The sequence below is a fragment of the Lepidochelys kempii genome, chromosome 2, assembly GCF_965140265.1.
Source record: "Lepidochelys kempii isolate rLepKem1 chromosome 2, rLepKem1.hap2, whole genome shotgun sequence".
Lineage (NCBI taxonomy): Eukaryota > Metazoa > Chordata > Testudines > Cheloniidae > Lepidochelys > Lepidochelys kempii.
Window position 1 is genome coordinate 217,025,905 of NC_133257.1, and position 27,224 is coordinate 217,053,128.

Sequence of the window (27,224 nt, forward strand, 5' to 3'; positions counted from 1 at the left end):
TAAAATCCCTTAGAGTAAGGGTTGTCAATCTTTTTCTTTCTGAGGCCCCCCCAACATGCTATAAAAACTCCACAGGCCACCTGTGGCACAGCAACTGTTTTTCTACATATAGATTAAAAGCCGGGGCCAGCGCTAGTGGGTAGCAAGCAGGGCAGGAGCCACAGGGGGCCCAAGTTGCTTGGACTTTGGCTTTGGCTTCAGCCTCACATGGCGGGGTTCTGGCTTCAGCTTTCTGCCCTGGGCTCCTGGAGTCTAACACTGGCTTAAAGGTTAACACTAACACTTAAAGGTTTTCTTGCTCCACTATTTCAGAATGTTGAATACAGAATTTCACTAGGGTCAAATAGCACCTCTCTGCAGAGCCCCAGCAGACCTCAGTGCCTGCCTTACAACAGTCTCTGTAGAATAATAGTTTTCTTTGCAGAAGTTTAGTAGAATGGAATATGTTGTTTAAGTTTTAGGTGTCCTGTGTATACAGTGAAAAGAAAAGGAGTACTTGTGGCACCTTAGAGACTAACCAATTTATTTGAGCATAAGCTTTCGTGAGCTACAGCTCACTTCATGGGATGCAGCTCAGGAAAGCTTATGCTCAAATAAATTGGTTAGTCTCTAAGGTGCCACAAGTACTCCTTTTCTTTTTGCGAATACAGACTAACACAGCTGTTACTCTGAAACCTGTGTATACAGTGATCACACTTCCAGACTTACAGGTGTCAGTGCCATTTATTTATTTTAGGGCTTCCTTTGCAAAGGGGAGGGCAACAGGGAAATTCTGCAAAAGTGTATGTACTTGCTGTGCTCCTGCATTTGCCAGCAAAAACACTTAAATGCCTGTGCAGAATGGATAATTTGTTAATGGACACAAATAACTTACAAGCCATTTGCAAATATGGGAAGCTTTCCAGCCTTCTTTGAAAATCTGTCACCGTAAAGAGATGCTTTAACTCTTATGCTAAGATAATGAACTCAAACACTGCAGCTTATGAAAGTTACTCCAGTGTTTGGGTCTTTTGCTGTTGTACGTTCTGGCGTTTTAGAGAAGTGTTCAAAATCTAACAATAAAGCTAGCTGAACCTGGCTTTTTTTGCATTTCATTACATATTCAAAAACGGGGGCCCACTTCTGTGAAACCGGGCGCCCCAGGGTGGGGAGCGAAGTGGAGGACCCATTTTCTCGGTCTGCCTTGGCCACCTTGGCCGAACTGACATGCAGGGCAGGGGAAAGGTCGGATGGAAAACACAGAATCCCACCAACCAAAACTGGGGAGTGTCCCACGCAGCTCGGGGATTTCACAAGCCAGCTGCAGCGCCGGGGAACGAAGGCACGCCAGAGCGGACAGCTCCCAGCGCGGCTCGGCGGCAGGCACTGGGCGCTCCCCGGCGTCACAAGTGCCTGTGTCCGGAGGCCACGCGTCAGCCGAGAAGCTGGCGAGCGGCAGCAGAGACCGCCGGGAGAGCGCGCCCCACAGTCCCTGCCGGCCGCAGCTCCTTCCCCGCGCTCCCCTCCCTGCTCCGCTTCGCGCCAGCTCCGGCGGCTGCGGCTGCTGCTTCCCGGGAGCCGGAGCGGGCGCGTGAGGCCGTCCCGGGACCGGGCTGGCTCGCGGTGCCTTCGCCTTGTGGCGTTACCTTAGCGCCAGCAGCCCCCGCCCCTCCAGGCGCAGGCACAGAGTTAGAGCGGCGCCAGGCTGCTCTGCTGGGCGCCGGGGCAGGAGGCTGCGGGGGACTGAAGGGAGGAAGCCCCCAGCACCCTTCTGAGAGTAGCCGCCTTCTGGGCCATGCAACTCCCGGCGCTGCGAGCCTGGCCCCTCTGGCTTGGGCTGGTGCTGCTGGGCCTGAAGGCAGCGCCCTGCCAGCAAGGTAAGGGGTGGCGCGGGGGTGCTGGATGTAGCGAGTGCGGGGGTGGGGTGGGGTGGGGGGTTGGGAGCAGCCTTGGAGCTATCCCTGAAGCAAAGACTCCAAAATCATGGACAGACTGGGACCAGCTTTAAGGGGACGACGACCCACCTTGACGCCCCCCAGGCTGGGGCCACTCAGGTGGGAACTCTCCACCCCGCTGCTTCCCCAGTTCTTTCAAATCCCTTGTACCATTAGCTGTTTGCTCAGAGAGGGCGATAGACCACTGGGAGCCCTAAGCAGGAACATTTTGCTCCCCTCAAACATAAAAAAGCGGGTGGGGGGGAGGGAGAAGGTCCTTGAGCTGCACAGGGCCCTAAGCAATTGCTTAGTCTTCTCCCTCCCTTTACTTGATACTTTGTCCAGAAATTTTCAACTTCCCCATGACTTCTGCCAATTCTATGAACGCCAGATTTTGCCAGGAACACCCAGCTTCTGCTTTGTTCAGCCGGTTCAGGGATGGCAGGTACTTGCTCCTGTTCTTCCTTGGGGCGGGGGTGTTATGTCTCCAATGCTGGGAAATGAACTGCTCTGCAATAGTCATTCCTTATCCTGGCAGTGTAAGCACTGACTATTGAAATAAAGCTGACCAAGGTGTTGGGGAAAATACTGTTTAACTCAAGTAGATTTTCTGACTACAATAATGCCCAAGGCTTTGTCTATACTAGCACTTTTGTCAGTAAAACTTTTGTCTGTCAGAGGTGTGAAAAAACACACCCCGACTAACAAAAGTTTCACCAACCAAAGCGCCAGCGTGGACAGCGCTGTGTTGGTGGGAGATGCTCTCCCTCTAACATAGATACTGCTGCTTGTGGTTTAATTATGCCGGCGGGAGAGCTCTTTCCCGCTGGCATAGATCGGCTACACGGGAGATCTTACAACGGCGGAGCTGCAGCAGTACAGCTGTGCCACTGTAAGGTCTGTAGTGTAGGCAGAGGCTAATTGACCCATTAGCCATAGTTTCTTCAAGCACATGTATACATTAAGAGCCTGATCCAGTGACAATTGATTTTGATATAAAGCCTCCCATTACTTCAGCAGGCTTTGAATCAGACCCTTAGTAAAAATACTGTTTTACCAGTCTCCAGCGGGAGCCATGCACTCCAAATCATGAAGACTCCCGTCAGTAGTGTCCCTCCTCTTCTCCTTTGTTTCCACTTAAATTTATATTGACTTTCCAGTCTGGTAATTATATATAACTAACTTTACTGGAAGAGGGAAATTTAATGAACTAGAGAAATTCTGAAAAATTCTTTTTCAGTATTATGTTGCTATTACAATCAACCTCTAGAAAGGAAATGCATAATTTAAAATCGTTTAACATTCTTAACTTCTCTCCACTCTTTTCTTAAACATGTCCTATTATCCTTAACTATTGCAGCACATGTGGTATGTATTGTCACACCCTGACCTGAGACCTCTGCAAAACCAAGAATTAAGGATTGTTGTGAGTTATAAGATGTCTTAAACATTTCTTATTTTAGTATTTTTTTGGGGAAAATCCACATAAAGAATTGATAGAATAGTATGTTATATGCTGAACCATTACACTGTATTATGTTAACATGTTTACACATTTTTAAGTGTCATATAAATATTTAAGAATGTTAAAAACTTAAATTGTCAACATAATAGGCTGCAAGAGTTCTAACATCTGTAACAATTTAATTCATAATTAAAACTAGAGCAGTAGCTATTTTTATATATCTCACTTCTAGTTTTTTGAAAGAGTGATTTTATGGAAATATGTATTATTTCATCTCCATTGCCGAACAGTGCTGCGATGGATAAAGGCTCTGTAACAGTTCTATTTTATATATCGCAGACATTAGGATAGCCAACGGGACTACTTGTTCTTAAAGTCAAGCACAGTTGTAAGCACTTTCCTGGATCAGTGCCAGAGTGCTCAGCAACTTGCAGGATCGAGCCTATAATGAGTAAGCCTTGGCACAGGAAGCATAGCATTCCTGAAGAAAATGTTAGAATAAATATTAGAACTGAGAAACAATGAGATTGAATCTTCCTTGAAGCTCAGAACCTTCTGTTAAATAGTGGTGTGGATGCATGGGAAAGTGTGCAGGTGTTTGGGGAAATGCCCATTGAATATGAAAGAGAAACTCAAATTTTAACAAATATTTGCATATTTTTCCATGAGTCTCACTGTACTGTTTTTCATCAGAAAATATGTGCTATAGTACCTAGACAAAATAGGAGAGTTTGAGTTTCTCTCAAAAAGAGCTGATTTTCCTGACATTGGTTTTTTTGTAATTTTGTAAATTACACCAGTGTAGCTCCAGTGATTTTAACTGAATTATTTCTGTTTGGCATCTCTGAGAGAGAATTAGATTCCCAATCCAAATTTTGGATTTCTTTATTTTAAATGTAAGTCAAGTCTGTGATGTTACTCTACTGTGCAGTTTTATAGTTTAACTGTAAGATTTCTTTAATTATCTTAAAACCAAATAGTTAAATGTAAACTTTCTATTAAAGTACTTAGCCTTACTAAACATGGTAAGATTTTTTAAATGTCCCTCCCTCTTCCCCCAAAAAGAGAGAGAGAGAACAAAGATGAATCTTTTGATGTATCTGATTGTACTGCACTCTGTCAGGAAAAGATGATTTTCACATAATGGCATATTTTATTATATTGCAAATTAAGCTCTTGAGATTACTTCTTATTTTCCTGGAGTGTCATTTTATGACTATTGCAAATAGGTTCCTCCAATGGCATGTCATAATTTGTTTTTAATATCTATATATATTTGCACATTTGTATATTAAAACATTTCCTACATATGCCCCATGATAGGCAGCGCTACCAGAGGTTGCCTGACAAATAGGTTGCCTGACAACTTTCCATTATCAGACCTTGTTTTCAGTTGCTTATAACTTTGCCAGTTTTAACTTTTGGGGTTGAAATTTGCCAGGTGTTGGCCTCAGGCGGAACTTTTTTGGACAGTTTCAGCAAAAAGGTTAATCTACTTCTGAGAACAAGATTAAAGGAAAATGTTTGGCCCACGTTAAAAATATTTATAACTGTTTAATTTAGTCTCTCTAGTGTTGCCATGATTTGGAGCAGGCAGTTGAAGTTTGGCACGGAAGGCAAGGAAGGAGTGTCACCTTGCTGTCTCAAAGTGACTTTTTCTGTCCTTGTCAGAATCCATCAAAATTTGACTGAGTTATAAGCCTATGAAATTTACTGTTTGCACATGCTCAGTTGAGAGTTTTGTTAGTTTCTGGTCAGCAAAATTCTCCAAATTTTCTGTCTGTACTGAGCATGGTCCACCCCTTCAGAACTCTGTACCAGCCACACTGAGCATGTTTTAACAAGCTCCTGGGTGCTAGGGGCACTGTGATGCCAGGCACTGGAATTGGGAGCAGAGAAACTCTCTCCTGTGCTCTCAGTGCTCCCCTGTTAGGACTTATGCAGAAAGTGAGAACTAAGGGGAAGCAGCCTGAAACAGATGCGGAGGTAAGGAGAAGAATGTGGGAAGGAAGACAGGAGCAGGTTAGGTGGCTGGTAGGAGGAGCAGCAGAAGAGTCTCATTTGTAGAGAATATGCCCTTCAAGAATCCTCAGTTCAGTTTCAGGTTCTGCAGGCCTGACAATACCATCAACAAATATCTGTGAACCTACCTGGCAAAGTGTGGGTTTAGTCCCCTTTTAGTAGGGTGACCTTACATCCTGTTTTGGCTGGGACAGTCCCACTTTTAAGCCCTGTCCTGGCTGTCCCGACTTCTTTTCCAAAAGGAGGCATTTGTCCCGTTTGTCCTTGCTGACTTGATCAGTTGACAAGAGCAAACAGGACAAATGCCCACTTTTGTCAAAAAAGTGGGGTGCAGTGCAGAAGGGATGAGCAGAGATGCCAGCCCCCAGCAGGAGGAGGCAGGGCTGGAGTGGGGGAAGCCGTGTTCCAGCATGCGGGGACCCATCCACAGTGTTCCAGCACCTAGGTAACAACCTCCTGATGGGACTCCCGCAGGGTTCCAGCACCCGGGCAACAGCATGTGGTGGGGGGTCCCTCAGTCAAGTGGCTGGTTTTTCTCTTTGGGAAATATGGTCACCCTATTTTCTAGTGACTGTTCCACATAGAGAATACAGCCTATTGTTGTTATCAGTTGATTTGCAAGTTCCGGTGGCAGAGGTCTGTGCTGTGTGTTTAAAGGTTCCAACCCTGCTCATGATCCATGATGGAATTTCTGTTTTTTCAGTTTTCTTTTTGAAAAATGTAGGAAATTATATACAAAAGACACCAATACCTCTGTTAAAAGAATGTTAATGTTGCAAAGTCAGACACTCAAAGACAGAGGGGTAGCCATTTTAGTCTGGATCTGTAAAAGCGGCAAAGAGTCCTGTGGCACCTTATAGATTAACAGACGTATTGGAGCATAAGGTTATCTGACGAAGTGGGTATTCACCCACGAAAACTTATGCTCCAATATGTCTGTTAGTCTATCAGATGCCACAGGACTCTTTGCCACTCAAAGACAGAAAATGCCAGAACTGAAGTTGCCCATGCAATTACTGCTCTTGTTTCTACGGAGTTCATTGACATAGAAAATTCCATGAGGCAGTGAATAAGTCTATATTCAGTGCAGGGTTTCGATGACGTGAAGTAAATAAGTTTTGAAACCACACATTGAATAATGAGGATAAAAAACAGCCAACTATTGACTAGATATCCATTCGATGAGCGCCATCCATCCTGGGTACTGAATTAGACAGGAGTCCTGTGGAATAAAAAAAAGATCTGATTATATAATTAGCTGGGGTTCCATAATGCATGAGCAGAAGGGGGCAGAATTAAGGTTGTATGGGCTGAGCACTTTTGAAAGTCTCACCATTACTTTAAAAGTTTTTAGAGTGAAACTAATTCCTAGGCAAAGGTTCAACACTAGACTATGCATGACTGTGTAAGCCATATGTAGAAGTCTTAAGTGGATCTTTAGTAGGGCTGGCCAGAAAAAAAATTCCCACTGAAAATTTTGACTTTTCATTGAAAAAATGGAAAACTTTGAGCCAAGCTCCCCCCCCCCCCAATTTTCCAGCTTTCAGCCCATTTTTTTCAATAAAAACTTAACATTTTCATCAAAAAGCTCTTTTCACTAACAAATTTGTTTAATTGAAAAACCCAGTTTTCCATTAAAAGAATTTTTATTGAAATATTTCAACCAGCCCTAGTTTTTAATGCATAAGCCTTGTGTCAGCCTGCTGCAAAGGTGAATTTCAGGCATAGTGAATACAGAAGACAGTTGTTCGCAATGTGCAATTTAAAAACAAAAAATTGTATATGCTAGTTTCCTAGAGTATCCAGTTATACAACGCAAACATTGCACACACAAAGAACAGTTAGTTAATATCCCTGATCATGACAGTCATTTGCAGCTGTATTGCAGAGTGGGACCAGAATGCAACCAGATGTTATAATATGCAACGTAATATTTCAAAATGAGAGATATGGAAAAATTAGCATATCTCCAAAGACAGCAAAAAGTTGCATATGTGAATAGCTGGATCACATTCACAAACCATGTGCATAATGCTGTGAACTAAGTAAAAATATCCATTATTATCTGATCTTTATTTTAGGATTAATGATCCTGTGACCTTTTGATAGGAAAAAGTTTATAATTACTCTTGACACTATGCCAAGAGGTAGAAGTGATATGCATAATCTGCATATCAAATTAAGATTTCAGTAAAATGAAAGGTTTGTCTGATGTGTAATTTGACTCAAACACTATACGTAGTCATGGAGAAAAGAATTAGTACTAATTGTTAGAGAAGAGATTCAGTTACAGAAAGGGAACCACTTAAGGCACTGCCACATTGCGTAGGCAGAAGAAACATATAAAAGATAGAAGACAGAATGAAAATTCTGATTATGGTTCATGACCTACTTATGTTGAAGCCTGTTTAGAGAACATTTGAATAATAGACATGACTGACCTTTGATTCTCACAAGGGTTTCCCTCAAATTCCGATGAAGGATAAATTCTCCGTAAGGTCATCCTGTATGGACATGAATAGCCTACAGGGTATTGCAAACAGTGCAAAAAAACACAGTAATGACATAGTCCATCACATCCACTTCCATCTGCACTTAGATGGTGGAAGATAAAGCTATTGGTATGTGCTTGAGTTGCCTAAAGGCATAACAGATTAAATAACCAGTCTTTGGAAGACTGCAGGATCCTTATATTCTGCTTGAAAGAGATGAGATCTTTTGTTCCACTAGGACATCTTCTGCATTAGAAAGAGAGGATTATGTGATTTGGGAAGCTTACTCACAAGTACGTTTATCAGAACAGTGATATGAAATTTTTTTATTACCAATGCCACAGTGAATTAAATGGATACATTCTTTTATCCTATATATCTCACATAGAATGTATATATCAATATGAGCTAATTGCATCATACAACTTGCAAATAAAGATTCAACACATAAAGATACAAAAATTGAAGAAACAGTTGTGGTTCACACTGCTAGTATTCAAATAGCAGGTCAGCTGCACTCCATTTGCTTGGTTTATAGTTCTACTTGACTTATGGTTCTAGTATGGTGTCATAAATATAAAGGGAAGGGTAAACCCCTTTGAAATCCCTCCTGGCCAGGGGAAAGCTCCTCTCACCTGTAAAGGGTTAAGAAGCTAAAGGTAACCTCGCTGGCACCTGACCAATGAGGAGACAAGATACTTTCAAAAGCTGGGAGGAGGGAGAGAAACAAAGGGTCTGTGTCTGTCTGTAGTCGTCTTGGCCAGGGACAGAACAGGAATGGAGTCTTAGAACTTTTAGTAAGTAATCTAGCTAGGTATGTGTTAGATTATGATTTCTTTAAATGGCTGAGAAAAGAATTGTGCTGAATAGAATAACTATTTCTGTCTGTGTATCTTTTTTGTAACTTAAGGTTTTGCCTAGAGGGGTTCTCTATGTTTTTGAATCTAATTACCCTGTAAGATATCTACCATCCTGATTTTACAGGGGGGATTTCTTTATTTCTATTTACTTCTATTTTTTATTAAAAGTCTTCTTGTAAAACACTGAATGCTTTTTCATTGTTCTCAGATCCAAGGGTTTGGGTCTGTGGTCACCTATGCAAATTGGTGAGGCTTTTTATCCAACATTTCCCAGGAAAGGGGGGGTGCAAGTGTTGGGAGGATTGTTCATTGTTCTTAAGATCCAAGGGTCTGGGTCTGTAGTCACCTAGGCAAATTGGTGAGGCTTTTTACCAAACCTTGTCCAGGAAGTGGGGTGCAAGGTTTTGGGAAGTATTTTGGGGGGAAGGACGCGTCCAAACAGCTCTTCCCCAGTAACCAGTATTAGTTTTAGTATTAGTATTAGTATTAGCGGCCAGTCCAAGGATAACGGATGTAATATTTTGTACCTTGGGGAAGTTTTGACCTAAGCTGGTAAAGATAAGCTTAGGAGGTTTTTCATGCAGGTCCCCACATCTGTACCCTAGAGTTCAGAGTGGGGGAGGAACCGTGACATGGTGGCACAGTGGTGGGATTAACCTGAAATCATTTTGAGATCCAGTTGAGATTTTTTGAACTAGAAATACAGATCTTAAAAAGGAATTTTAAGAAAGTCCAGAAAGCAGCTTTGAAACTGAAAGCAGCTTGGTTTCTCTCTGCTTTGTGGCCAAGCAGAGACAAAAGGGGATTATCTTGTGAATTGCAGGTTTTCTTTGCCTGGAGGCAGGGTACTTAACTCCTGCAGGGAAATTCACAGTCTTCCAACCCAGAGGTTTTTTTTTTTTTTTTTTTTCTTTTCTTCCTAAAAGTAAATAGGGGGTGTGTGCTCTACCCATTTGCCTGGAGACAAAAGTGGCAGGGTTTTTTTTAGGATTTTGATTTTTTTTTGTTTTACAAGGAGCACAGGTTTGAAAAGAATTTTTTTTTTCTTTGGGCTGGGTAAGCAGGTTTCCAAGTAGTTGGAGGTTTTTTGCTTTAATTTGGGCCCAGAGCAGAGACAAGGGAATTGTCTTTTTCTGTAGGCTGACAATCACTATCAGAGAATAGGTATTCTATTCCAGCACAGCAAAATTTTACAGCCAAGTTTTGTTTGTTTATTTCTAAACCTCGGGTGTAAAGTTAGTTAAAAACAGAGAGGTTAGAATGGCCAAATCCTCGGCTCGACTACAGCTGGAATTAGCCAAATTTCAGGCTGAGGAAAAACAAAGGGAACATGAAAGACAGATAGAACTCATGCGGCTGGAGAAGGAGGTACAGGAGGCTGCCCACAAGAGGGAAATGGAGGCAAGGAAGCATGTGGAGGAGATGGAGAGGATAAAGGCCCAGCAGAATATACCAACAAACCCTAGCAATCCTTCTCCAGGTACCACTTCCCATCCCAGAAAGTTCCCCACCTACAAGGCAGGTGATGATACTGAGGCCTTCTTAGAAAACTTCGAAAGGGCCTGCCTTGGGTACAACATCTCTACTGACCAATACATGGTAGAGCTGAGGCCGCAGCTCAGTGGACCCTTAGCTGAGGTGGCAGCTGAAATGCCTAAAGAACATATGAACAAGTATGAACTGTTTAAATCCAAGGCGAGAGTCAGAATGGGGATAACACCCGAGCAGTCTCGTCGGAGGTTCCAAGCCCTAAGGTGGAAACCAGACATGTCATTTACCCGACATGCCTACCACATTGTGAAACATTGGGATGCCTGGATATCAGGAGCAAGTGTTGAATCTCCAGTAAATTTGCCCTTCCTAATGCAAATGGAACAATTCTTAGAGGGTGTTCCTGAGGAAATAGAAAGATACATCCTAGATGGGAAACCCAAAACTGTAATCGAGGCAGGAGAGATTGGAGCCAGATGGGTGGAGGTGGCAGAGAAGAAGAAAACTGGTCGCAGTTGGAGCGGAGACCAGAAGGGACCACCCCAGACCACACCCTATTACCGGGGGCCGCCCAAAGCCCCACCTACCTCCCAAAGAACCCTCCAGACCCCTTATCGTCCCACCACCCCGTTCTTCAGCGACCCACCTCGCCCCGGTGACCCGTCAGCTGGACGATGTTTTAAATGTAACGAGCTGGGGCATGTAAAGGCCAACTGCCCCAAGAACCCCAACAGATTACAGTTCATTGCACCGGAATCACACCAGAGGTCCACAGGCCCAGATACCTCCCAGATACCCTTGGAGCGGAGGGAAACTGTGAGTGTGGGCGGGAAGAAGGTCACCGCGTGGAGGGACACCGGAGCACAAGTGTCAGCTATCCATGCTTCCTTAGTGGACCCCAATTTAATCAACCCAGAGATCCAAGTGACGATTCAACCCTTCAAGTCCAACTCTTTCAATTTGCCTACAGCCAAGTTGCCTGTCCAGTACATGGGCTGGTCAGGAATGTGGACTTTTGCAGTCTATGATGATTATCCCATCCCCATGCTGTTGGGGGAAGACTTGGCCAATCACGTGAAGCAGGCCAAGAGGGTGGGAACGGTCACCCGCAGCCAGGCTAAACAAGCCGTAAGGCCTAGCTCTGTTCCGGAAACTTCTATCAGGGCCCGGTCAGAGGTGATGGACCCGGACCCCAGGCCAATGTCTGCAACAGCAGTAGTGGATCCAATCCCAGAGACCCAGACGGAACCAGTCCCAGAACCGGAACCAGCCAAACAACCAACACCAGACCCCGTGCCAGCACTGAATACAGTACTTGCAACCTCAACACCAGAGGGCCCCACCGAACCTGAACTGGCAGCAGCCGATAACCCTACACAAGAGGCTCAGCCGGAGCCTGAATCCCAACATAGTGCACCAGCGGAGAGCGGTTCACAGTCAACAGAAACAGCTCCATCCCCTATATCGCTTCCAGAGGGACCAAGCCTATGTCCCCAATCCAATGAGGAACGGATGTCTCCAGCATCAAGGGAACAGTTCCAGACTGAACAGGAAGCAGATGAAAGCCTCCAGAGAGCGTGGACGGCGGCACGGAGCAACCCACCGCCTCTCAGCTCTTCTAATCGATCCAGGTTTGTTGTAGAAAGAGGACTTTTATACAAGTAAACTCTTTCTGGGGGACACCAGGAAGACTGGCATCCTCAGAGACAGTTGGTAGTTCCAACTAAATACCGGGCCAAGCTCTTGAGCTTAGCCCATGATCACCCTAGTGGCCATGCTGGGGTGAACAGGACCAAAGACCGTTTGGGGGGGTCATTCCACTGGGAGGGAATGGGCAAGGATGTTTCTACCTATGTCCAGTCTTGTGAGGTGTGCCAAAGAGTGGGAAAACCCCAAGACCAGGTCAAAGCCCCTCTCCAGCCACTCCCCATCATTGAAGTTCCATTTCAGCAAGTAGCTGTGGATATTCTGGGTCCTTTTCCGAAAAAGACACCCAGAGGAAAGCAGTACATACTGACTTTCATGGATTTTGCCACCCGATGGCCGGAAGCAGTAGCTCTAAGCAACACCAGGGCTAAAAGTGTGTGCCAGGCACTAGCAGACATTTTTGCCAGGGTAGGTTGGCCCTCCGACATCCTCACAAATGCAGGGACTAATTTCCTGGCAGGAACTATGAAAAACCTTTGGGAAGCTCATGGGGTAAATCACTTGGTTGCCACTCCTTACCATCATCAAACAAATGGCATGGTGGAGAAGTTTAATGGAACTTTGGGGGCCATGATACGTAAATTCGTAAATGAGCACTCCAATGATTGGGACCTAGTATTGCAGCAGTTGCTCTTTGCCTACAGAGCTGTACCACATCCCAGTTTAGGGTTTTCCCCATTTGAACTTGTATATGGCCGTGAGGTTAAGGGGCCATTGCAGTTGGTGAAGCAGCAATGGGAGGGATTTACACCTTCTCCAGAAACTAACATTCTGGACTTTGTAACCAACCTACAAAACACCCTCCGAACCTCTTTAGCCCTTGCTAGAGAAAACTTACAGGATGCTCAAAAAGAGCAAAAAGCCTGGTATGATAAACATGCCAGAGAGCGTTCCTTCAAAGTAGGAGACCAGGTCATGGTCTTAAAGGCGCTCCAGGCCCATAAAATGGAAGCATCGTGGGAAGGGCCATTCGTGGTCCAGGAGCGCCTGGGAGCTGTTAATTATCTCATAGCATTCCCCACCTCCAACCGAAAGCCTAAGGTGTATCATATTAATTCTCTAAAGCCCTTTTATTCCAGAGAATTAAAGGTTTGTCAGTTTACAGCCCAGGGAGGAGACGACGCTGAGTGGCCTGAAGGTGTCTATTACGAAGGGAAATGTGCTGGTGGTGTGGAAGAGGTGAACCTCTCCATGACCCTTGGGCGTATGCAGCGACAGCAGATCCAGGAGCTGTGCACTAGCTACGCGCCAACGTTCTCAGCCACCCCAGGACTGACTGAACGGGCATACCACTCCATTGACACAGGTAATGCTCACCCAATTAGGGTCCACCCTTACCGGGTGTCTCCTCAAGCTAAAACTGCTATAGAACGGGAGATCCAGGATATGTTACAGATGGGTGTAATCCGCCCCTCTGAAAGTGCATGGGCATCTCCAGTGGTTCTAGTTCCCAAACCAGATGGGGAAATACGTTTTTGCGTGGACTACCGTAAGCTAAATGCTGTAACTCGCCCAGACAACTATCCAATGCCACGCACTGATGAACTATTAGAGAAACTGGGACGGGCCCAGTTCATCTCTACCTTGGACTTAACCAAGGGGTACTGGCAGGTACCGCTAGATGAATCTGCCAAGGAAAGGTCAGCCTTCATCACACATCTCGGGCTGTATGAATTTAATGTACTCCCTTTCGGGCTGCGAAATGCACCCGCCACTTTCCAAAGACTTGTAGATGGTCTCCTAGCGGGATTAGGAGAATATGCAGTCGCCTACCTTGACGATGTGGCCATATTTTCGGATTCCTGGGCAGACCACCTGGAACATCTACAAAAAGTCCTTGAGCGCATAAGGGAGGCAGGACTAACTGTTAAGGCTAAGAAGTGTCAAATAGGCCTAAACAGAGTGACTTACCTTGGACACCAGGTGGGTCAAGGAACTATCAGCCCCCTACAGGCCAAAGTGGATGCTATCCAAAAGTGGCCTGTCCCAAAGTCAAAGAAACAGGTTCAATCCTTCTTAGGCTTGGCCGGTTATTACAGACGATTTGTACCGCACTACAGCCAAATCGCTGCCCCACTGACAGGCCTAACCAAAAAGAAACAGCCAAATGCTGTTCAGTGGACCGGAAAGTGTCAGAAGGCCTTTAACAAGCTTAAAGCGACCCTCATGTCTGACCCTGTACTAAGGGCCCCAGACTTTGACAAACCGTTCCTAGTAACCACAGATGCATCCGAGCGTGGTGTGGGAGCAGTTTTAATGCAGAAAGGACCTGATCAAGAATTCCACCCTGTAGTGTTTCTCAGCAAAAAACTGTCTGAGAGGGAAAGCAACTGGTCAGTCACTGAAAAAGAATGTTATGCCATTGTCTACGCTCTGGAAAAGCTACACCCATATGTTTGGGGACGGCGTTTCCACCTGCAAACCGACCATGCTGCACTAAAGTGGCTTCACACCGTCGAAGAAACTAACAAAAAACTTCTTCGGTGGAGTTTAGCTCTCCAAGATTTTGATTTCGACATCCAACACATCTCAGGAGCTTCTAACAAAGTGGCTGATGCACTCTCCCGTGAAAGTTTCCCAGAATCAACTGGTTAAAATCGTCCTTGAGATGTGGAAAATATTGTTAGTCTTTATGTACTTGGTAGTATATTTAGAGATGCATGTGTCTTATTAACTCTGTTTTCCTAGAGCTCCAGGAAGAAATCCCAGCCAGTGTTTCACCCTAGCTGAGATTTGGGGGGCGTGTCATAAATATAAAGGGAAGGGTAAACCCCTTTGAAATCCCTCCTGGCCAGGGGAAAGCTCCTCTCACCTGTAAAGGGTTAAGAAGCTAAAGGTAACCTCGCTGGCACCTGACCAATGAGGAGACAAGATACTTTCAAAAGCTGGGAGGAGGGAGAGAAACAAAGGGTCTGTGTCTGTCTGTAGTCGTCTTGGCCAGGGACAGAACAGGAATGGAGTCTTAGAACTTTTAGTAAGTAATCTAGCTAGGTATGTGTTAGATTATGATTTCTTTAAATGGCTGAGAAAAGAATTGTGCTGAATAGAATAACTATTTCTGTCTGTGTATCTTTTTTGTAACTTAAGGTTTTGCCTAGAGGGGTTCTCTATGTTTTTGAATCTAATTACCCTGTAAGATATCTACCATCCTGATTTTACAGGGGGGATTTCTTTATTTCTATTTACTTCTATTTTTTATTAAAAGTCTTCTTGTAAAACACTGAATGCTTTTTCATTGTTCTCAGATCCAAGGGTTTGGGTCTGTGGTCACCTATGCAAATTGGTGAGGCTTTTTATCCAACATTTCCCAGGAAAGGGGGGGTGCAAGTGTTGGGAGGATTGTTCATTGTTCTTAAGATCCAAGGGTCTGGGTCTGTAGTCACCTAGGCAAATTGGTGAGGCTTTTTACCAAACCTTGTCCAGGAAGTGGGGTGCAAGGTTTTGGGAAGTATTTTGGGGGGAAGGACGCGTCCAAACAGCTCTTCCCCAGTAACCAGTATTAGTTTTAGTATTAGTATTAGTATTAGTATTAGCGGCCAGTCCAAGGATAACGGATGTAATATTTTGTACCTTGGGGAAGTTTTGACCTAAGCTGGTAAAGATAAGCTTAGGAGGTTTTTCATGCAGGTCCCCACATCTGTACCCTAGAGTTCAGAGTGGGGGAGGAACCTTGACATATGGTGAGTGTTAAGATTAAATGTATGAGTCCATATATGAAGAAACACCTTAACAATTGGCACCAACTGGTGCCTTTTTTAGTAGTTTCACAAAAGGCAGTCTGCACCATCCTTTCACTCCTAAAGATTATTCTTTACCTCTTCTGTGAGTAGAGAGAGACTATCTATTGCTGGCAGTATCAATCTGGTATTTTTAATAAGCAATATAGTTTTAATATTTTTAAAGTTTAGGTATTTTCATAATCTAGCTTCCTTTCTTAAGAAAGAGCAGCCATTCACAGATTTATTATATATGGTTTTATCTGTAGAAATTCCATCAACAAGAACCTTCTTACTTTTAACAGATCAGCAAAGCCATCCCAATGTCTCAAGATCAGAAGCTCAAAGCTTTTATTGTTTTATTTCCTGGAAACGTTTCCACCTTTTTAAAAGCTATGGTTAAAATTTCCTTCACATTTTGTTGGTGGAGTGCCTCTTGTTGGCTTTAGTAACTGCAGTTTTAAGACTCTGAGGCTAGAACATCACTTAGATGTGCAAAAATATATCCATGCCTGTGCATCCATAGTTGTAATTACACTTGCTACAATTTATTGTGTGAGTCAGATAGCCTTTTGTGTATGTAACTAAATGTCTACCCATTTCCACACCCGTTTGTGGGAATTGCCTGCACATATATGGTGTTCTTGTGCAATTAGGAGTAATCTTGCTCGTCATGTATGGGTTTCTGCTGTCATATGTCAGTTTCAGTTGACCACACTGTGAAAAGATAGATTGAGTGCAAGGGACCTTTGGAGAGTCCTTAGTCCTTTAGGAGTAAGATTTTTACTTTCCTATTATATTCTTGACCACCTTCTCCTATTTTAGATTAAAAGGTTTCATGTACAACAAATGAATTATGAAGTTAACACCTTGAGCAAAAGTGCTTTTTGCAGTATTTACATAACCATGGCCTCCATAATTCTTTGAGCTAGGCTTAAAGACTAACATAGTTATCAGATCATGTTTGCTGTCCACAAAGATAAGAAAACAGCCATTATAACACAGATACCATTAATCATGGCAAAGAATTGTGCTAACACATGATTCATTTTGTAGTGAAAACAGACCCTTACTGTATTTGACAAATATAACTTAATTTGGCACTAACAAGATCAGAGTTTTGGGGCCTGATCCAAAGCCCGTTGAAGATAACGGAAATAGTCCCGCTGACTTTTATGGGGTATAGATCAGGCCCCATTTCACTTCTCAACTCCTTTTCCTCTTTTCACGGTGTTGGAGTTGCCCACAATTCCTCTTGGAGTTTCAGTCCTTTTCTCTTCAAATATTTCTTGACAGTGTCTTTCCATTTTATTCTTGGCCTTCCACATCCTTTCTTGCTGTTCTCTTCCTCCCATGCTTTCTTTGCTGATTGTTCTTTTTCCATTCTTATCAAATGACCACCCTACCTCAGACATACGCTTGCCAGCCTATCTATCATTGAGAGCTCGAAGTTCATCTTCCCTCTAATATCTTCCATGCACACTCCATATACCCTCCACTTGCCTGACATTCTCTTCAGTATATTATTTTCAGCAACCTGTATCTTCTTTTCTTCCATCTCCATAAGACCCACTGTTTCCAAACCGTAGAGCAGTTTGGAATACACACAGCATACATTTTTCCTTTCAGTTTGGTACTGGTCCCTCAGTACTCCTGTTACGTTTTTTGCTTTCATCCATTCACACTGAATTCTTCTTTTCAGTTCTCCAAATCTCTCCCTGATGGCATTAAATGTACTTCCCAAGCACACAGTTCTTTCTTTTGATTCAGCTTTGTCTGGATACTTCAATCAACAGCTCTTCTTCCACCTTCCCTACTTGCATAACTTCAGTTTTCTGGGTGTTTACCTTCAAACCATGGTCTTCAAACACAGATGTCTGCTCTGATACCATATTTATCAATTCCTCTTTGCTGTCAGCCAAAAGGCCCAGATCAACAGCATACATCAGTTTTCTCTTTGTCTCCACAGGCTTGGTTCTCCTACTAATTAACTCCATAACTAGGATAAAGAGAAGTGGACATCGCACACTGCCATGTCTCAATATCACTGTCATCTCAGAATTTTCCGAAATTCCCTATGTTGTTAGCACCTTAGCTGTTGACACTCAGTACAGCTTCTCTCCACTTCATGAGACCTCCCTCCCATCCATTTCAATAGTCCCTACATCTGCTCCCATTGAACCAAATCATATGCTTTCTCAACATCAATATATGCTATGTAGCAGTTCCACTCTTCATTTATCATTCTTTCAAACTTCTGTTTCATTGCAAATATTGCATCTGTCATCCCTTCCTAAGGCCTTATTGCTCCTCTCCTATATTTTACTCTACATTGCACCTTAACCTTGCCTCCAGAGCTCTCTCAGTGACTTTCAGAGACTGACTTAACAGAGTGATGCCCCGATTGGTGTTTGTATCTCCCTTACTCTTGCAAAGAGGCATAATCAATTCCATTCTCAAGCCATCTGGTATCCTATCTTGATCCCAGCAAACATATAGTAATCTTTGAATCCACTTTACTCCAATATCTCCAACTGTCTTGATCATATCAAGACTTATCTTCACCAGTTGCTTTACCATTCTTCATCTTATTCAGTGTTTCTGTCTCTACAGAGATCAGTACCTTTTGAGACTTCCCCATACTTGTCAGGGTTACATTCACTAGCAACTCTCTCTTCTCATTTTACAGCCTTTGAAAATGTTCTTTCCATACCTCTTTAGGGTTAGTCACCACACTGTTCCCATCCTTCACACATAAAGATTTCTTCATATCTTCATGTTTAATTGTTCCTCTTTTTTGCCAACCCAAAAAGCAACAGATCAGGACCCAAGTGCAGTAAAATTTGGCTAGCAATACTGTAGCATTTTCATGTTTTCTAGTTAAGAGGATTTAAAACCTTCTGTAATAATATTTATTTGACAGACAGATTATATCTTAAATATTATCTTATATTTGTTTCCACAGCTCTTGAATGTTACCCTGGTGGACATCAGATCCTTCAGAGTCCTTACCGAAGCGTTGATTTTGATTCATCACAACTACAGCAATCAGCTATTCAAGATCTCATATGTGACCATTCACTAACACCAGGATGGTACCGCTTTCTAATATTTGATAAGCCAGCTGAGATGCCAACCAAGTGTGTGGAGGTATTGGTGCACCGCATTTTGTATTTCAGATTTAACACATGATTTTTCTTAAAATTTTCATAATAGGATAGGTACCTATCAAAAGGAAAATAATTAAGAATACTTATTAGTAGGACAAAAAGGTGAAGTTACAATCTAGCTAGCTGAAAGCTTGTACAGCGCCAAGCAGGCTAGAGTAGGAGACTCACAATTGCAGGGACATCACATCATTAGTGTACCTCTGCCCAAAAACAGAACAGCAGGGAGAGCAAATTAAATTCATTTTTTAGCATTTAACCAGCTGAAATTTACAGCCACTACTAGGTGGGCTTTCTTGATGCTAGTCTATTTAGACATATTAAGGTTTTAAAACACAAATTATGTAAATTATTATGTATTATTATATTATTATGTAAATGTAAGGCTAGTGGTTTACTTAAAAATGTTCAAAGCAGTATACATGATTTTAGCCCCTTGATTCCCCTCTTAGTGAGCTAATTTTAAAATGTACACTTTAGGAGAAGATATTAGTCATAAAATGTTGATCCGATAAAGGTAAATGAGAAAGAGCTAAGATTAGTTTGCCTCTGACCCCTAAGATCACGTCAGATACAAGAGTCATCCTTAACTCTGGATTTCCTAGGTTTGCAGTGCTTGTTTTTGGGATTATTACAATATCTCTGTAATGTTTTTATCCTTAAATTACTGACAGATACTCTCAACCTTAACTCCATTTTAAAAGAGTTTTGTCTTGGAATTTCCATGGTCTTTTTTTAATTAAAACTGTCATAGTGAACAAGAAAAGAGAATGCTACTATGTGATATTTCTTCTAATGATTTGAAAATATGTGGGATCAACTTTAAAACAAAACTTTAAAACTTCACCAGTACACCAATGCAGAATAAAAGAGCCATTGCAGACTGGCTGATTAAAAGGGATTTATAGCTCTGTGTTTTAAGAGTAGCACAAAGCAGCTGAAGTGTAGCAGTGATTCTGACTCTTCATTTGCTATTGATTTATTAGTGTAGAGGGCTGTGTTACAGAGACCGATGTTATATGAAAGGAAGGGCAGGGGAAGCTCATTTCAGAGCCTGATGTCTCTGGACTCCTGTGCTCATGCCTCAGATCCCCCTGCGGTGCTGCCTTGGTGCAGAGCGGAGCCAGAGCAGCAGTGTCATGGGGGGCTTTTCAAGCCCTGATGCTCAAGCTAGTATACAACTATGGTTTAAAACAGTGGGTCAGGACCCAAAGTGGGTCAGGACCCCATTTTAATGGGGTCACCAGGTCTGACATTAGACTTGCTATGGCCTGGGGCTGAAGCTGAAGCCCGAGCCCCACCTCCGAGGGCGGAAGCCAAAGCCCAAGGGCTTCATCCCTGGACAGCGGGGCTCAGGTTACAGGCCCGCCACCCGGGACTGAAGCCCTTGGGCTTCGACTTTGGCCCCCCCCACCGGGGCGGTTTGTCTCGGGCTTTGGGTTTGGCTTCCCCCACCCAGGGCGGCAGGGCTCAGTTGGGCTCAGGCTTTGTTCCCTCCTCCAGGGGTCGCATAGTAATTTTTGTTGTCAGAAGGGAATCACAGTGAAATGAGTTTGAGAATCCCTGACAGAATCTGTAAACAACAGTGAAAGATGAGCCAAGTCATCTACCAATGAGAACTCTTGACATATTTGTCCTGTGTTCCTTTTATCACTAACTCATTATAACCAATAGAATTGTTACCTGCAAATTAGCTATGGAGGCGGCGTGGTGCTATCACAATGGCCCCACTTAAGACTTTTCTGAGCTGTTGACCTTACCCTGTCTGTAGCCCATGTAGTCATAGTGATTATAAAATATGGTCACTAAGGGTATGTCTACACAGCAATTAAACACCCACAGCTGCCCCATGTCAGCTGACTTGGGCTCACGGGGCTCAGGCTGCGGGGCTGTAAAATTGCAGTGTAGACATTTGGGCTTGTGCTGGAGCCCAAGTTCTGGGACCCCACGGCTGGGGAGAGCCCCAAAGCCCAGACTCCATCTGAGCCTGAATGTCTACCCTGCAATTTTATAGTCCCACAGCCTGAACCCTGTGAGCCTGAGTCAACTGACCCAAGCCAGCCGTGGGTGTTTAACTGCTGTGTAGCCATACCCCAGGAGCCTAATTTCTTCAAATATAACTTGTGCACAACATTTCAATTAATTTTAACCATGTAAAATGTTTGAAGTTTCTACATTATTCCATTAACAAGATCATTCAGAACAAGGAAAAGACACAGAAGCTAAATTTCTTAAAGGACATATCTTAAGATTAGTTTTAATACAAACTAATCAATTACTGGTAAATTCTCTGTACAAGTATTCTGTTTTTACAACTGTAAGTTTAGGGGAGGATGCACTTTACTTTTCATACATTACAAAGCAGTAAATCCTTGCTCTAAGTTCAAACTGGAACTCAAACTTAACTGTGAAGCCACAGCCAGCATCTCCATAATAAATTATTTCTAAAAAATAACCTTCGGTATGTATAATAGGGTCACTTACCCAGTCTGGCATTAAGATACCTATGCAACAATTTCTCTTCCCTAGGATCCTTCTGTAACCAGGCTCTTAGTCTGTTCTCTGTCACCTTCTGCCAAGACTTACCTAGGCTCCTTTCCCACCTCCTCTCCATAGCAGGGTTGGTGGAACAATTTGTATAGTGGGGATGCTGAGAGCCACTGAACCAATTTGTAAACCCTATGTATGATGGAAACCACATCAAGCCAGGGGGTGCCCCAGCAGACCTAATTCCAGCACCTGTTCACCATAGGGAATCCCCATTGATTATGGAGGAGCCTCCCCAGCACATAGTTTTCCTCCTAGCACTCCACATTGGATTCCCACAGGAAGCCCTCACTGGTCTTTCTCTAGTTCCTGGAGTGCCTCCCACCACACTGTTGTTCCTGCCAGCTCCCTTTCCACGCACAGCACGGGCTGTAGTTTATCTCTTAGCTAGCCTAGCTGTCAGTCACTTGCTTTATGGACTGTCACTCCCATGATGCGTGGGGTAAACCAGGCACAGATGAAGTTGGGCCCAAATTCTCTCCAACCCTGTGATAGTACATTGACTGGGTAATTGCACGTCTAACTGCCATAGTTGTGCAAACAAACAGGTATTCATCCATTTTTTTTGTATATTTGCAGAGGCCAATTTGAAAATTTAAACCCAAATATTTAATTCTTTTTAAAAAACACATTTTAAAAACATATACAATGCAATATAGAGAGTGTCAGAGCATAACTGATAGATTGAAAAAAACCTGGCTCTTTACCTAAGCAGTACATGTCATTTATAAACTGTTTTTTCTACACTTACAGGCAAAAACACATCTGTATATATATATCTAATCTCGTGGGCCAAAATAAAACAACTCAAGTAAAAAAATGAAAGTTTGTTTTGAAAATTCCTTTCATTTTGAGTCCCTCTGACTATTAGAAAACTTTTAATTTGAGCTACAATGAACTCTTTGCCAGAGTTTCAAACTCTGCCAAACGCTCTGTTCCAGACTTTCTTTAAAACAAAATCTCATCTCACTGGACTCTGTTCACCTGGTAGGTTAATGTTGGGCTTATGACCTCCTAGATTCAAGAGATAAAACTTCCTTCTGTGATCATTATCTTCTGTGGTAGGCTTAGTGTGTCTGTATAAGAACAAATTCTTTGTAGGCCATCACAGTTCACTCTATCAGGAAGTCATCTGAGGTAAAAGGTGATCCCAGATCCTGCTGGAGAAGACCAGACTGAGACTTCTCCAAAGGTCATACAAAGCTCAGAATTTCAGGTCCATGATCTTCATGTGAGTTTTTTCCAAGTGCTGGTTTTAACATCACTGCACTAACTCTTTAGCAGCAAGGTGGTTTTCCATTTTTATTATAATTTATTTAAATAATTAATTAATTAAATAATTCCATTTATTTATTATATTCTCTCTGGAGAAAGAGAATAATATACCTATGTCCTCAAGGTGTTCCTTCTCAGATGTCTTTCAGTAGAACACCATATTTAGAGAGGGGACCTTTTAACATGAGTGCTTAGTCTGGTAAACTCAGAACCATTACCTTTATTATTATTGCTATTATTATTTATTATTTGCATTGCCATAGCACCTAGGAGCCCTAGTCATAGTCCAGGGCCTCTTGTGTTAGGTGCTGTACAACACAGAACAGAAAGTTGATCCCTGCCCCAAAGAGCTTAGGCTACTCTCATGCTCCAGTTTCTTTTGCTCTAGTGCAGGGGTTCTCTAACTTCATTGCACTGCAGTCCCCTTTTGAAAACAAAAATAACTACATGACCCCAGAAGGGGGGGACCAAAGCCTGAGCCTGCCTGAGCCCTGCCATCTCAGGTGGGAGGGGGGGAGCAAAGCCAAAGCCCCAGGTGGGAGGCCAGTAACCTGAGTCCTGACACCCAGGGCTGAAGCCCTCGGGCTTCAGCTTCAGCCCTGGGCAGTGGGGCTCATGCTTGGGCTTCAGCCCAGGACAGTGAGCCTTGGGCTTCAGCCCTGGATGGTGGGGCTCGGGCTTCGGACCCAGACCCCAGCAAGTTTAATGCCAGCCCTGGTGACCCCATTAAAACGGGGTCGTGACCCGCTTTGGGGTCCCAACCCACAGTTTGAGAACTGCTGCTCTCGTGTGATTGGGAAGATTTGGAGTCTCATGCTTTAGTGGATTAGAACCATCTCCATAACTTCCAGATTTGTTCTCATGGCAATGCCCATGACTAATATCTTTGTTAAGCTATGAATCGCACTGCAACTACACTGGTTTGTGTGTGTGATTTTTTATTTATTTATTTATTTATTTTTTACTAATTTTCCCAGAAAAATTCCATTCTGTGGTGAGATGTGACAGGTGGTGTTTCACAAATTATTTAAAAATACTGTCTGTCTGCTTTTATCCATTTTAATTTTTGTGTTGCTATTTTTATTATTTGTATGACATTAGAATCTAAAGATCCCAAATGAGATTGGAGCCCATTGTTCTAGGTACTGTGCAAACATATAATGAGAGATAATCACTGCTCTACCAAGCTCACAACATAAATAAACAAGGTAGGCAAAGTGGTGGAAGAAAAAACAGGCACAAAGAGGTGAAGTGTCTTGCACAAGATCACACAGCAGATCTGTTGTATTAATTTAGATGGAATATATGGGCTAAAGGTGTTAACATAACCCAGTCACTGTCTAACACTAAACAGTGTTAAAGAAGGTTTGGCGTTTGGCTTACAGAGACCTCCGTCTGCTTATTACCATGCCAAATGCATTCCTTCTAACCTTTTATTAAAGATACAAAACCAAAGGAAAAATAGTTAAAGAACTTGAAATGTACAGTATTAAATAAGACTTTATTCTTAACTATATACTTTGTTCCCCTTCCCTTTACCTGGAGAGAGTTTTTAGAATGGAAACCCCGCTGGTTGGACAGTCTTAGCTGGTTGCAAATGTGGTAATAATTGTCCTTTTGAGGAAAAGAGAAGAAGTTTGGTTGAGATGGGCTGGAGTTGTTGATCTTGTTAACAATCCCATTTCTGAAGATGACAAAACAAGACAAACAGACTCAAAAGGGGGAGAGGAAAGAACTGTAAAGATAGAAAATGTAGCTTCTGTCTCTTATGTTGACTCTCACTTATAACCTCACTGTTGAAAAAAGCATGGGCACAGTACATGGTCATATCAGCCACTCCGAGATCTGGCAAACTTGTACCAGTATCAGGCTGTGTAGAGCACTGCTTTTAGCGGCCTTCTTGGTCACAGACTTATGGCAGTGGTGCAGAATATGCAGTCTTGCCCAGCTAAGCCAGACTCTTGTAACACAGAAGGAAAAAGGAGAGAGAGGGGAAAGAGACAAAATACGGTAGGGAAGGAAAAGGACACATGGGGGTGAGGGGAGGGACAAAGTCTTGCATCTCAGGTGGTGGTTGGAGTTTATCTGGAGCCAGTGAAGTTGGAGATTTCCTCTGGCTTCCTCTCTCTGGCCTGGTCTTGTCAGGCATTACTCAGGATTAAGGTGAAGAAGGTGGGGCTAGTGAAGCTCTTTCCAGTAGCCAGTTTTTCTCTCAAAGTCTCTTTCTTTAAGGAACCCAAAAGGGACTGATGGGTCGAATAGCTCATCTACTCCTTATTTTGTCCAGTCAGGCCTAGTTTCAGCCACACCAGTTTTGGTTCACTGATTTCTGGTTCCCCACTTCTCTTGTTTACCAAGCATGATGTTAACATGATGTTAACACAGTCCCTGAGTTATATCAGTAGGCCTTTCTGTCTTGCTTTTGCACCTTTTCCCATCAGTATTTGTTATTCTAGGTTATTACAATAACTTATTAACTTACACTCACTTTTTGCGGTTGAAGTCACAATTAGGGTAAATTGGTACACTCAGTTATCACAATAGGTCAATGGCAGAGCTGACCTTCAAAATTCTTAAAAAAAAATCTTCAAAATTCTTTCTTCATTCAACTAGCATGTCCTCTGTTTGATAGCCAGTTTTAGCCTGAACCAACCCCTTGCATATGGGTCCCTATATCACTCAAACATTTGCACATCACAGGAATTACGTCATCTGCTTTTGATGAGCAGATGTAGAACACAGGGGTTTTTCTTCATATGTGTGGTATGGCAGCCCACAGCATCTCACAATCTGCCCTCACAGCCTTACATGTATATTAAGCAGTAGGACTGACAAGAGTGAAACCTGTGTGGACCCACAGGTGAGAAAAGCAATTTATGCCCAGTAGAATCATTAGTTAGATAAAGTACAGCAGGGCTTAAAATGTATGTATAGGCTTCTCTATGGCGCTCATCACCGTAATATAAGAGTGTCTCTTAACAGTAATGAATTTGTCCTAACAAGACTGCTGTGAGGTAGGGAAGCACTATTACCCCCATTTTAAAGATGGGGAACCGAGGGACAGAGTGATTAAGTGACTTGCCCAATATTTGTGTATATTGTATATTTGCATTCAACTATGAAAAAACACCACACACATTTCCCATGTGGAGATGAATTCCCCATTTACTAAAAGCTGGTGTAGTAAAATAGTTAAAAGCATATGAACCTTGCATTAAACACCAGAGCAGCTTGGTACTGTATTAACTATTTTAAACTGCTTTTTTTTCGTGCTAAAGATGAATCACTGTGGAACGCAAGCCCCTGTCTGGTTATCTCTGATGGAGTCAGAATCCATGCCTCTACCTGGTGAGATCAAACAATTAACAGCTTGTGCAACGTGGCAGTTTTTCTTCAGCACTACAAAAGACTGCTGCCTTTTCCGAATCCCTGTCAGTGTGAGGAACTGTGGAGAATTCTTTGTTTATTTGCTACAGCCCACCCAAGGATGTATGGGGTATTGTGCAGAAGGTGAGGAAGCACATCCTATCATTCTACAAAATCTGTGTGTGTTAGTAAATATCTCTTACTCATTTTTTTGATATAGCATTCATTATTTTAATGTGTTGTTCCTTGCTTGATTTGGTGTCATATTGAGTGAAAACATACATTTAGAATTTTTCCCGTAGCCTTTACTTGTAATATTGATAGTGTAGATCAATAATTTATTGAGATACCATGGTGAGATAAAACTATATGTATGAATATATTTTGTTGAGTTATTGGGTATTTAAAAATACAAGAAATTCAACTTTGCATATATCAGTTATTAGAGGTTTGATCCACTAGTAAAATACCTTTTTTGTCTTGCTATAATTAAACTTTTCTTTCTGAAGAGTATGCACATTTTATTAAAAAAAAATTAAAGTTGGAAACACCAACAAATAACAAATGTATTTGTATAAATGGGGTGTAAAAGAACTGGAAAAATATCTTTGTAGAGTACCTGTAAAGACCACCTGGTGTTCCCAAGGGAATTGCAACTAGTCCCAAATGATCAAGTGTCTGCTAGGATCCTTATTCTGCAATTAGATTTTCTAGCACAGATCCCTATGCCAGTAAGCGCCCCATCACATGGGCTAGAGGGTTCTGATCAGGGCCGGCTCCAGGCACCAGCTTTCCAAGCAGGTGCTTGGGGCGGCATTCAGAATGGGATGGCGGTCCATGTCCCGCAGCGGCAATTTGGCGGCAGCGGCAATTCGGCGGCAACTGCTTGGGGTGGCAAAATTGATAGAGCCGCCCCTGGTCCTGATTCAGGAAAGCACTTAAGCATGTGCTTAAATTGGGACCTATATTTGTACTATCAATTTTATACAGTCTTTTTGCAAATTTAAAGGCGGGGTTAAGGCCACTTTGAAAATTTGGTCTTTAATGTCATCTTCACAAAAACTCTGAATTAAGTGATTTTGGATAACTAGGGAAAAATCTCACCAATCAAACTCTTAGAATTTAGGAATTTGTGCTAATGTACTGCATTAGTAGCAAATCAGAGTAGTCTACTCTATCATGTATGGAAATGTACAGATATTT

General features: G+C 42.8%; 1 protein-coding gene across 1 annotated transcript in view; it reads left to right on the forward strand.

The window, feature by feature from the left end:
- Window positions 1-1,206: 1,206 nt before the first annotated feature.
- Window positions 1,207-27,224, forward strand: part of VWDE (von Willebrand factor D and EGF domains) — a 76,532-nt gene continuing 50,514 nt past the window's right edge. The window contains exons 1-3 of the mRNA XM_073329669.1: window positions 1,207-1,570; window positions 18,632-18,816; window positions 25,934-26,165. Of these exons, the coding sequence (XP_073185770.1) occupies window positions 1,207-1,570; window positions 18,632-18,816; window positions 25,934-26,165 (781 nt within the window). The remainder of the gene's footprint in view (window positions 1,571-18,631; window positions 18,817-25,933; window positions 26,166-27,224) is intronic.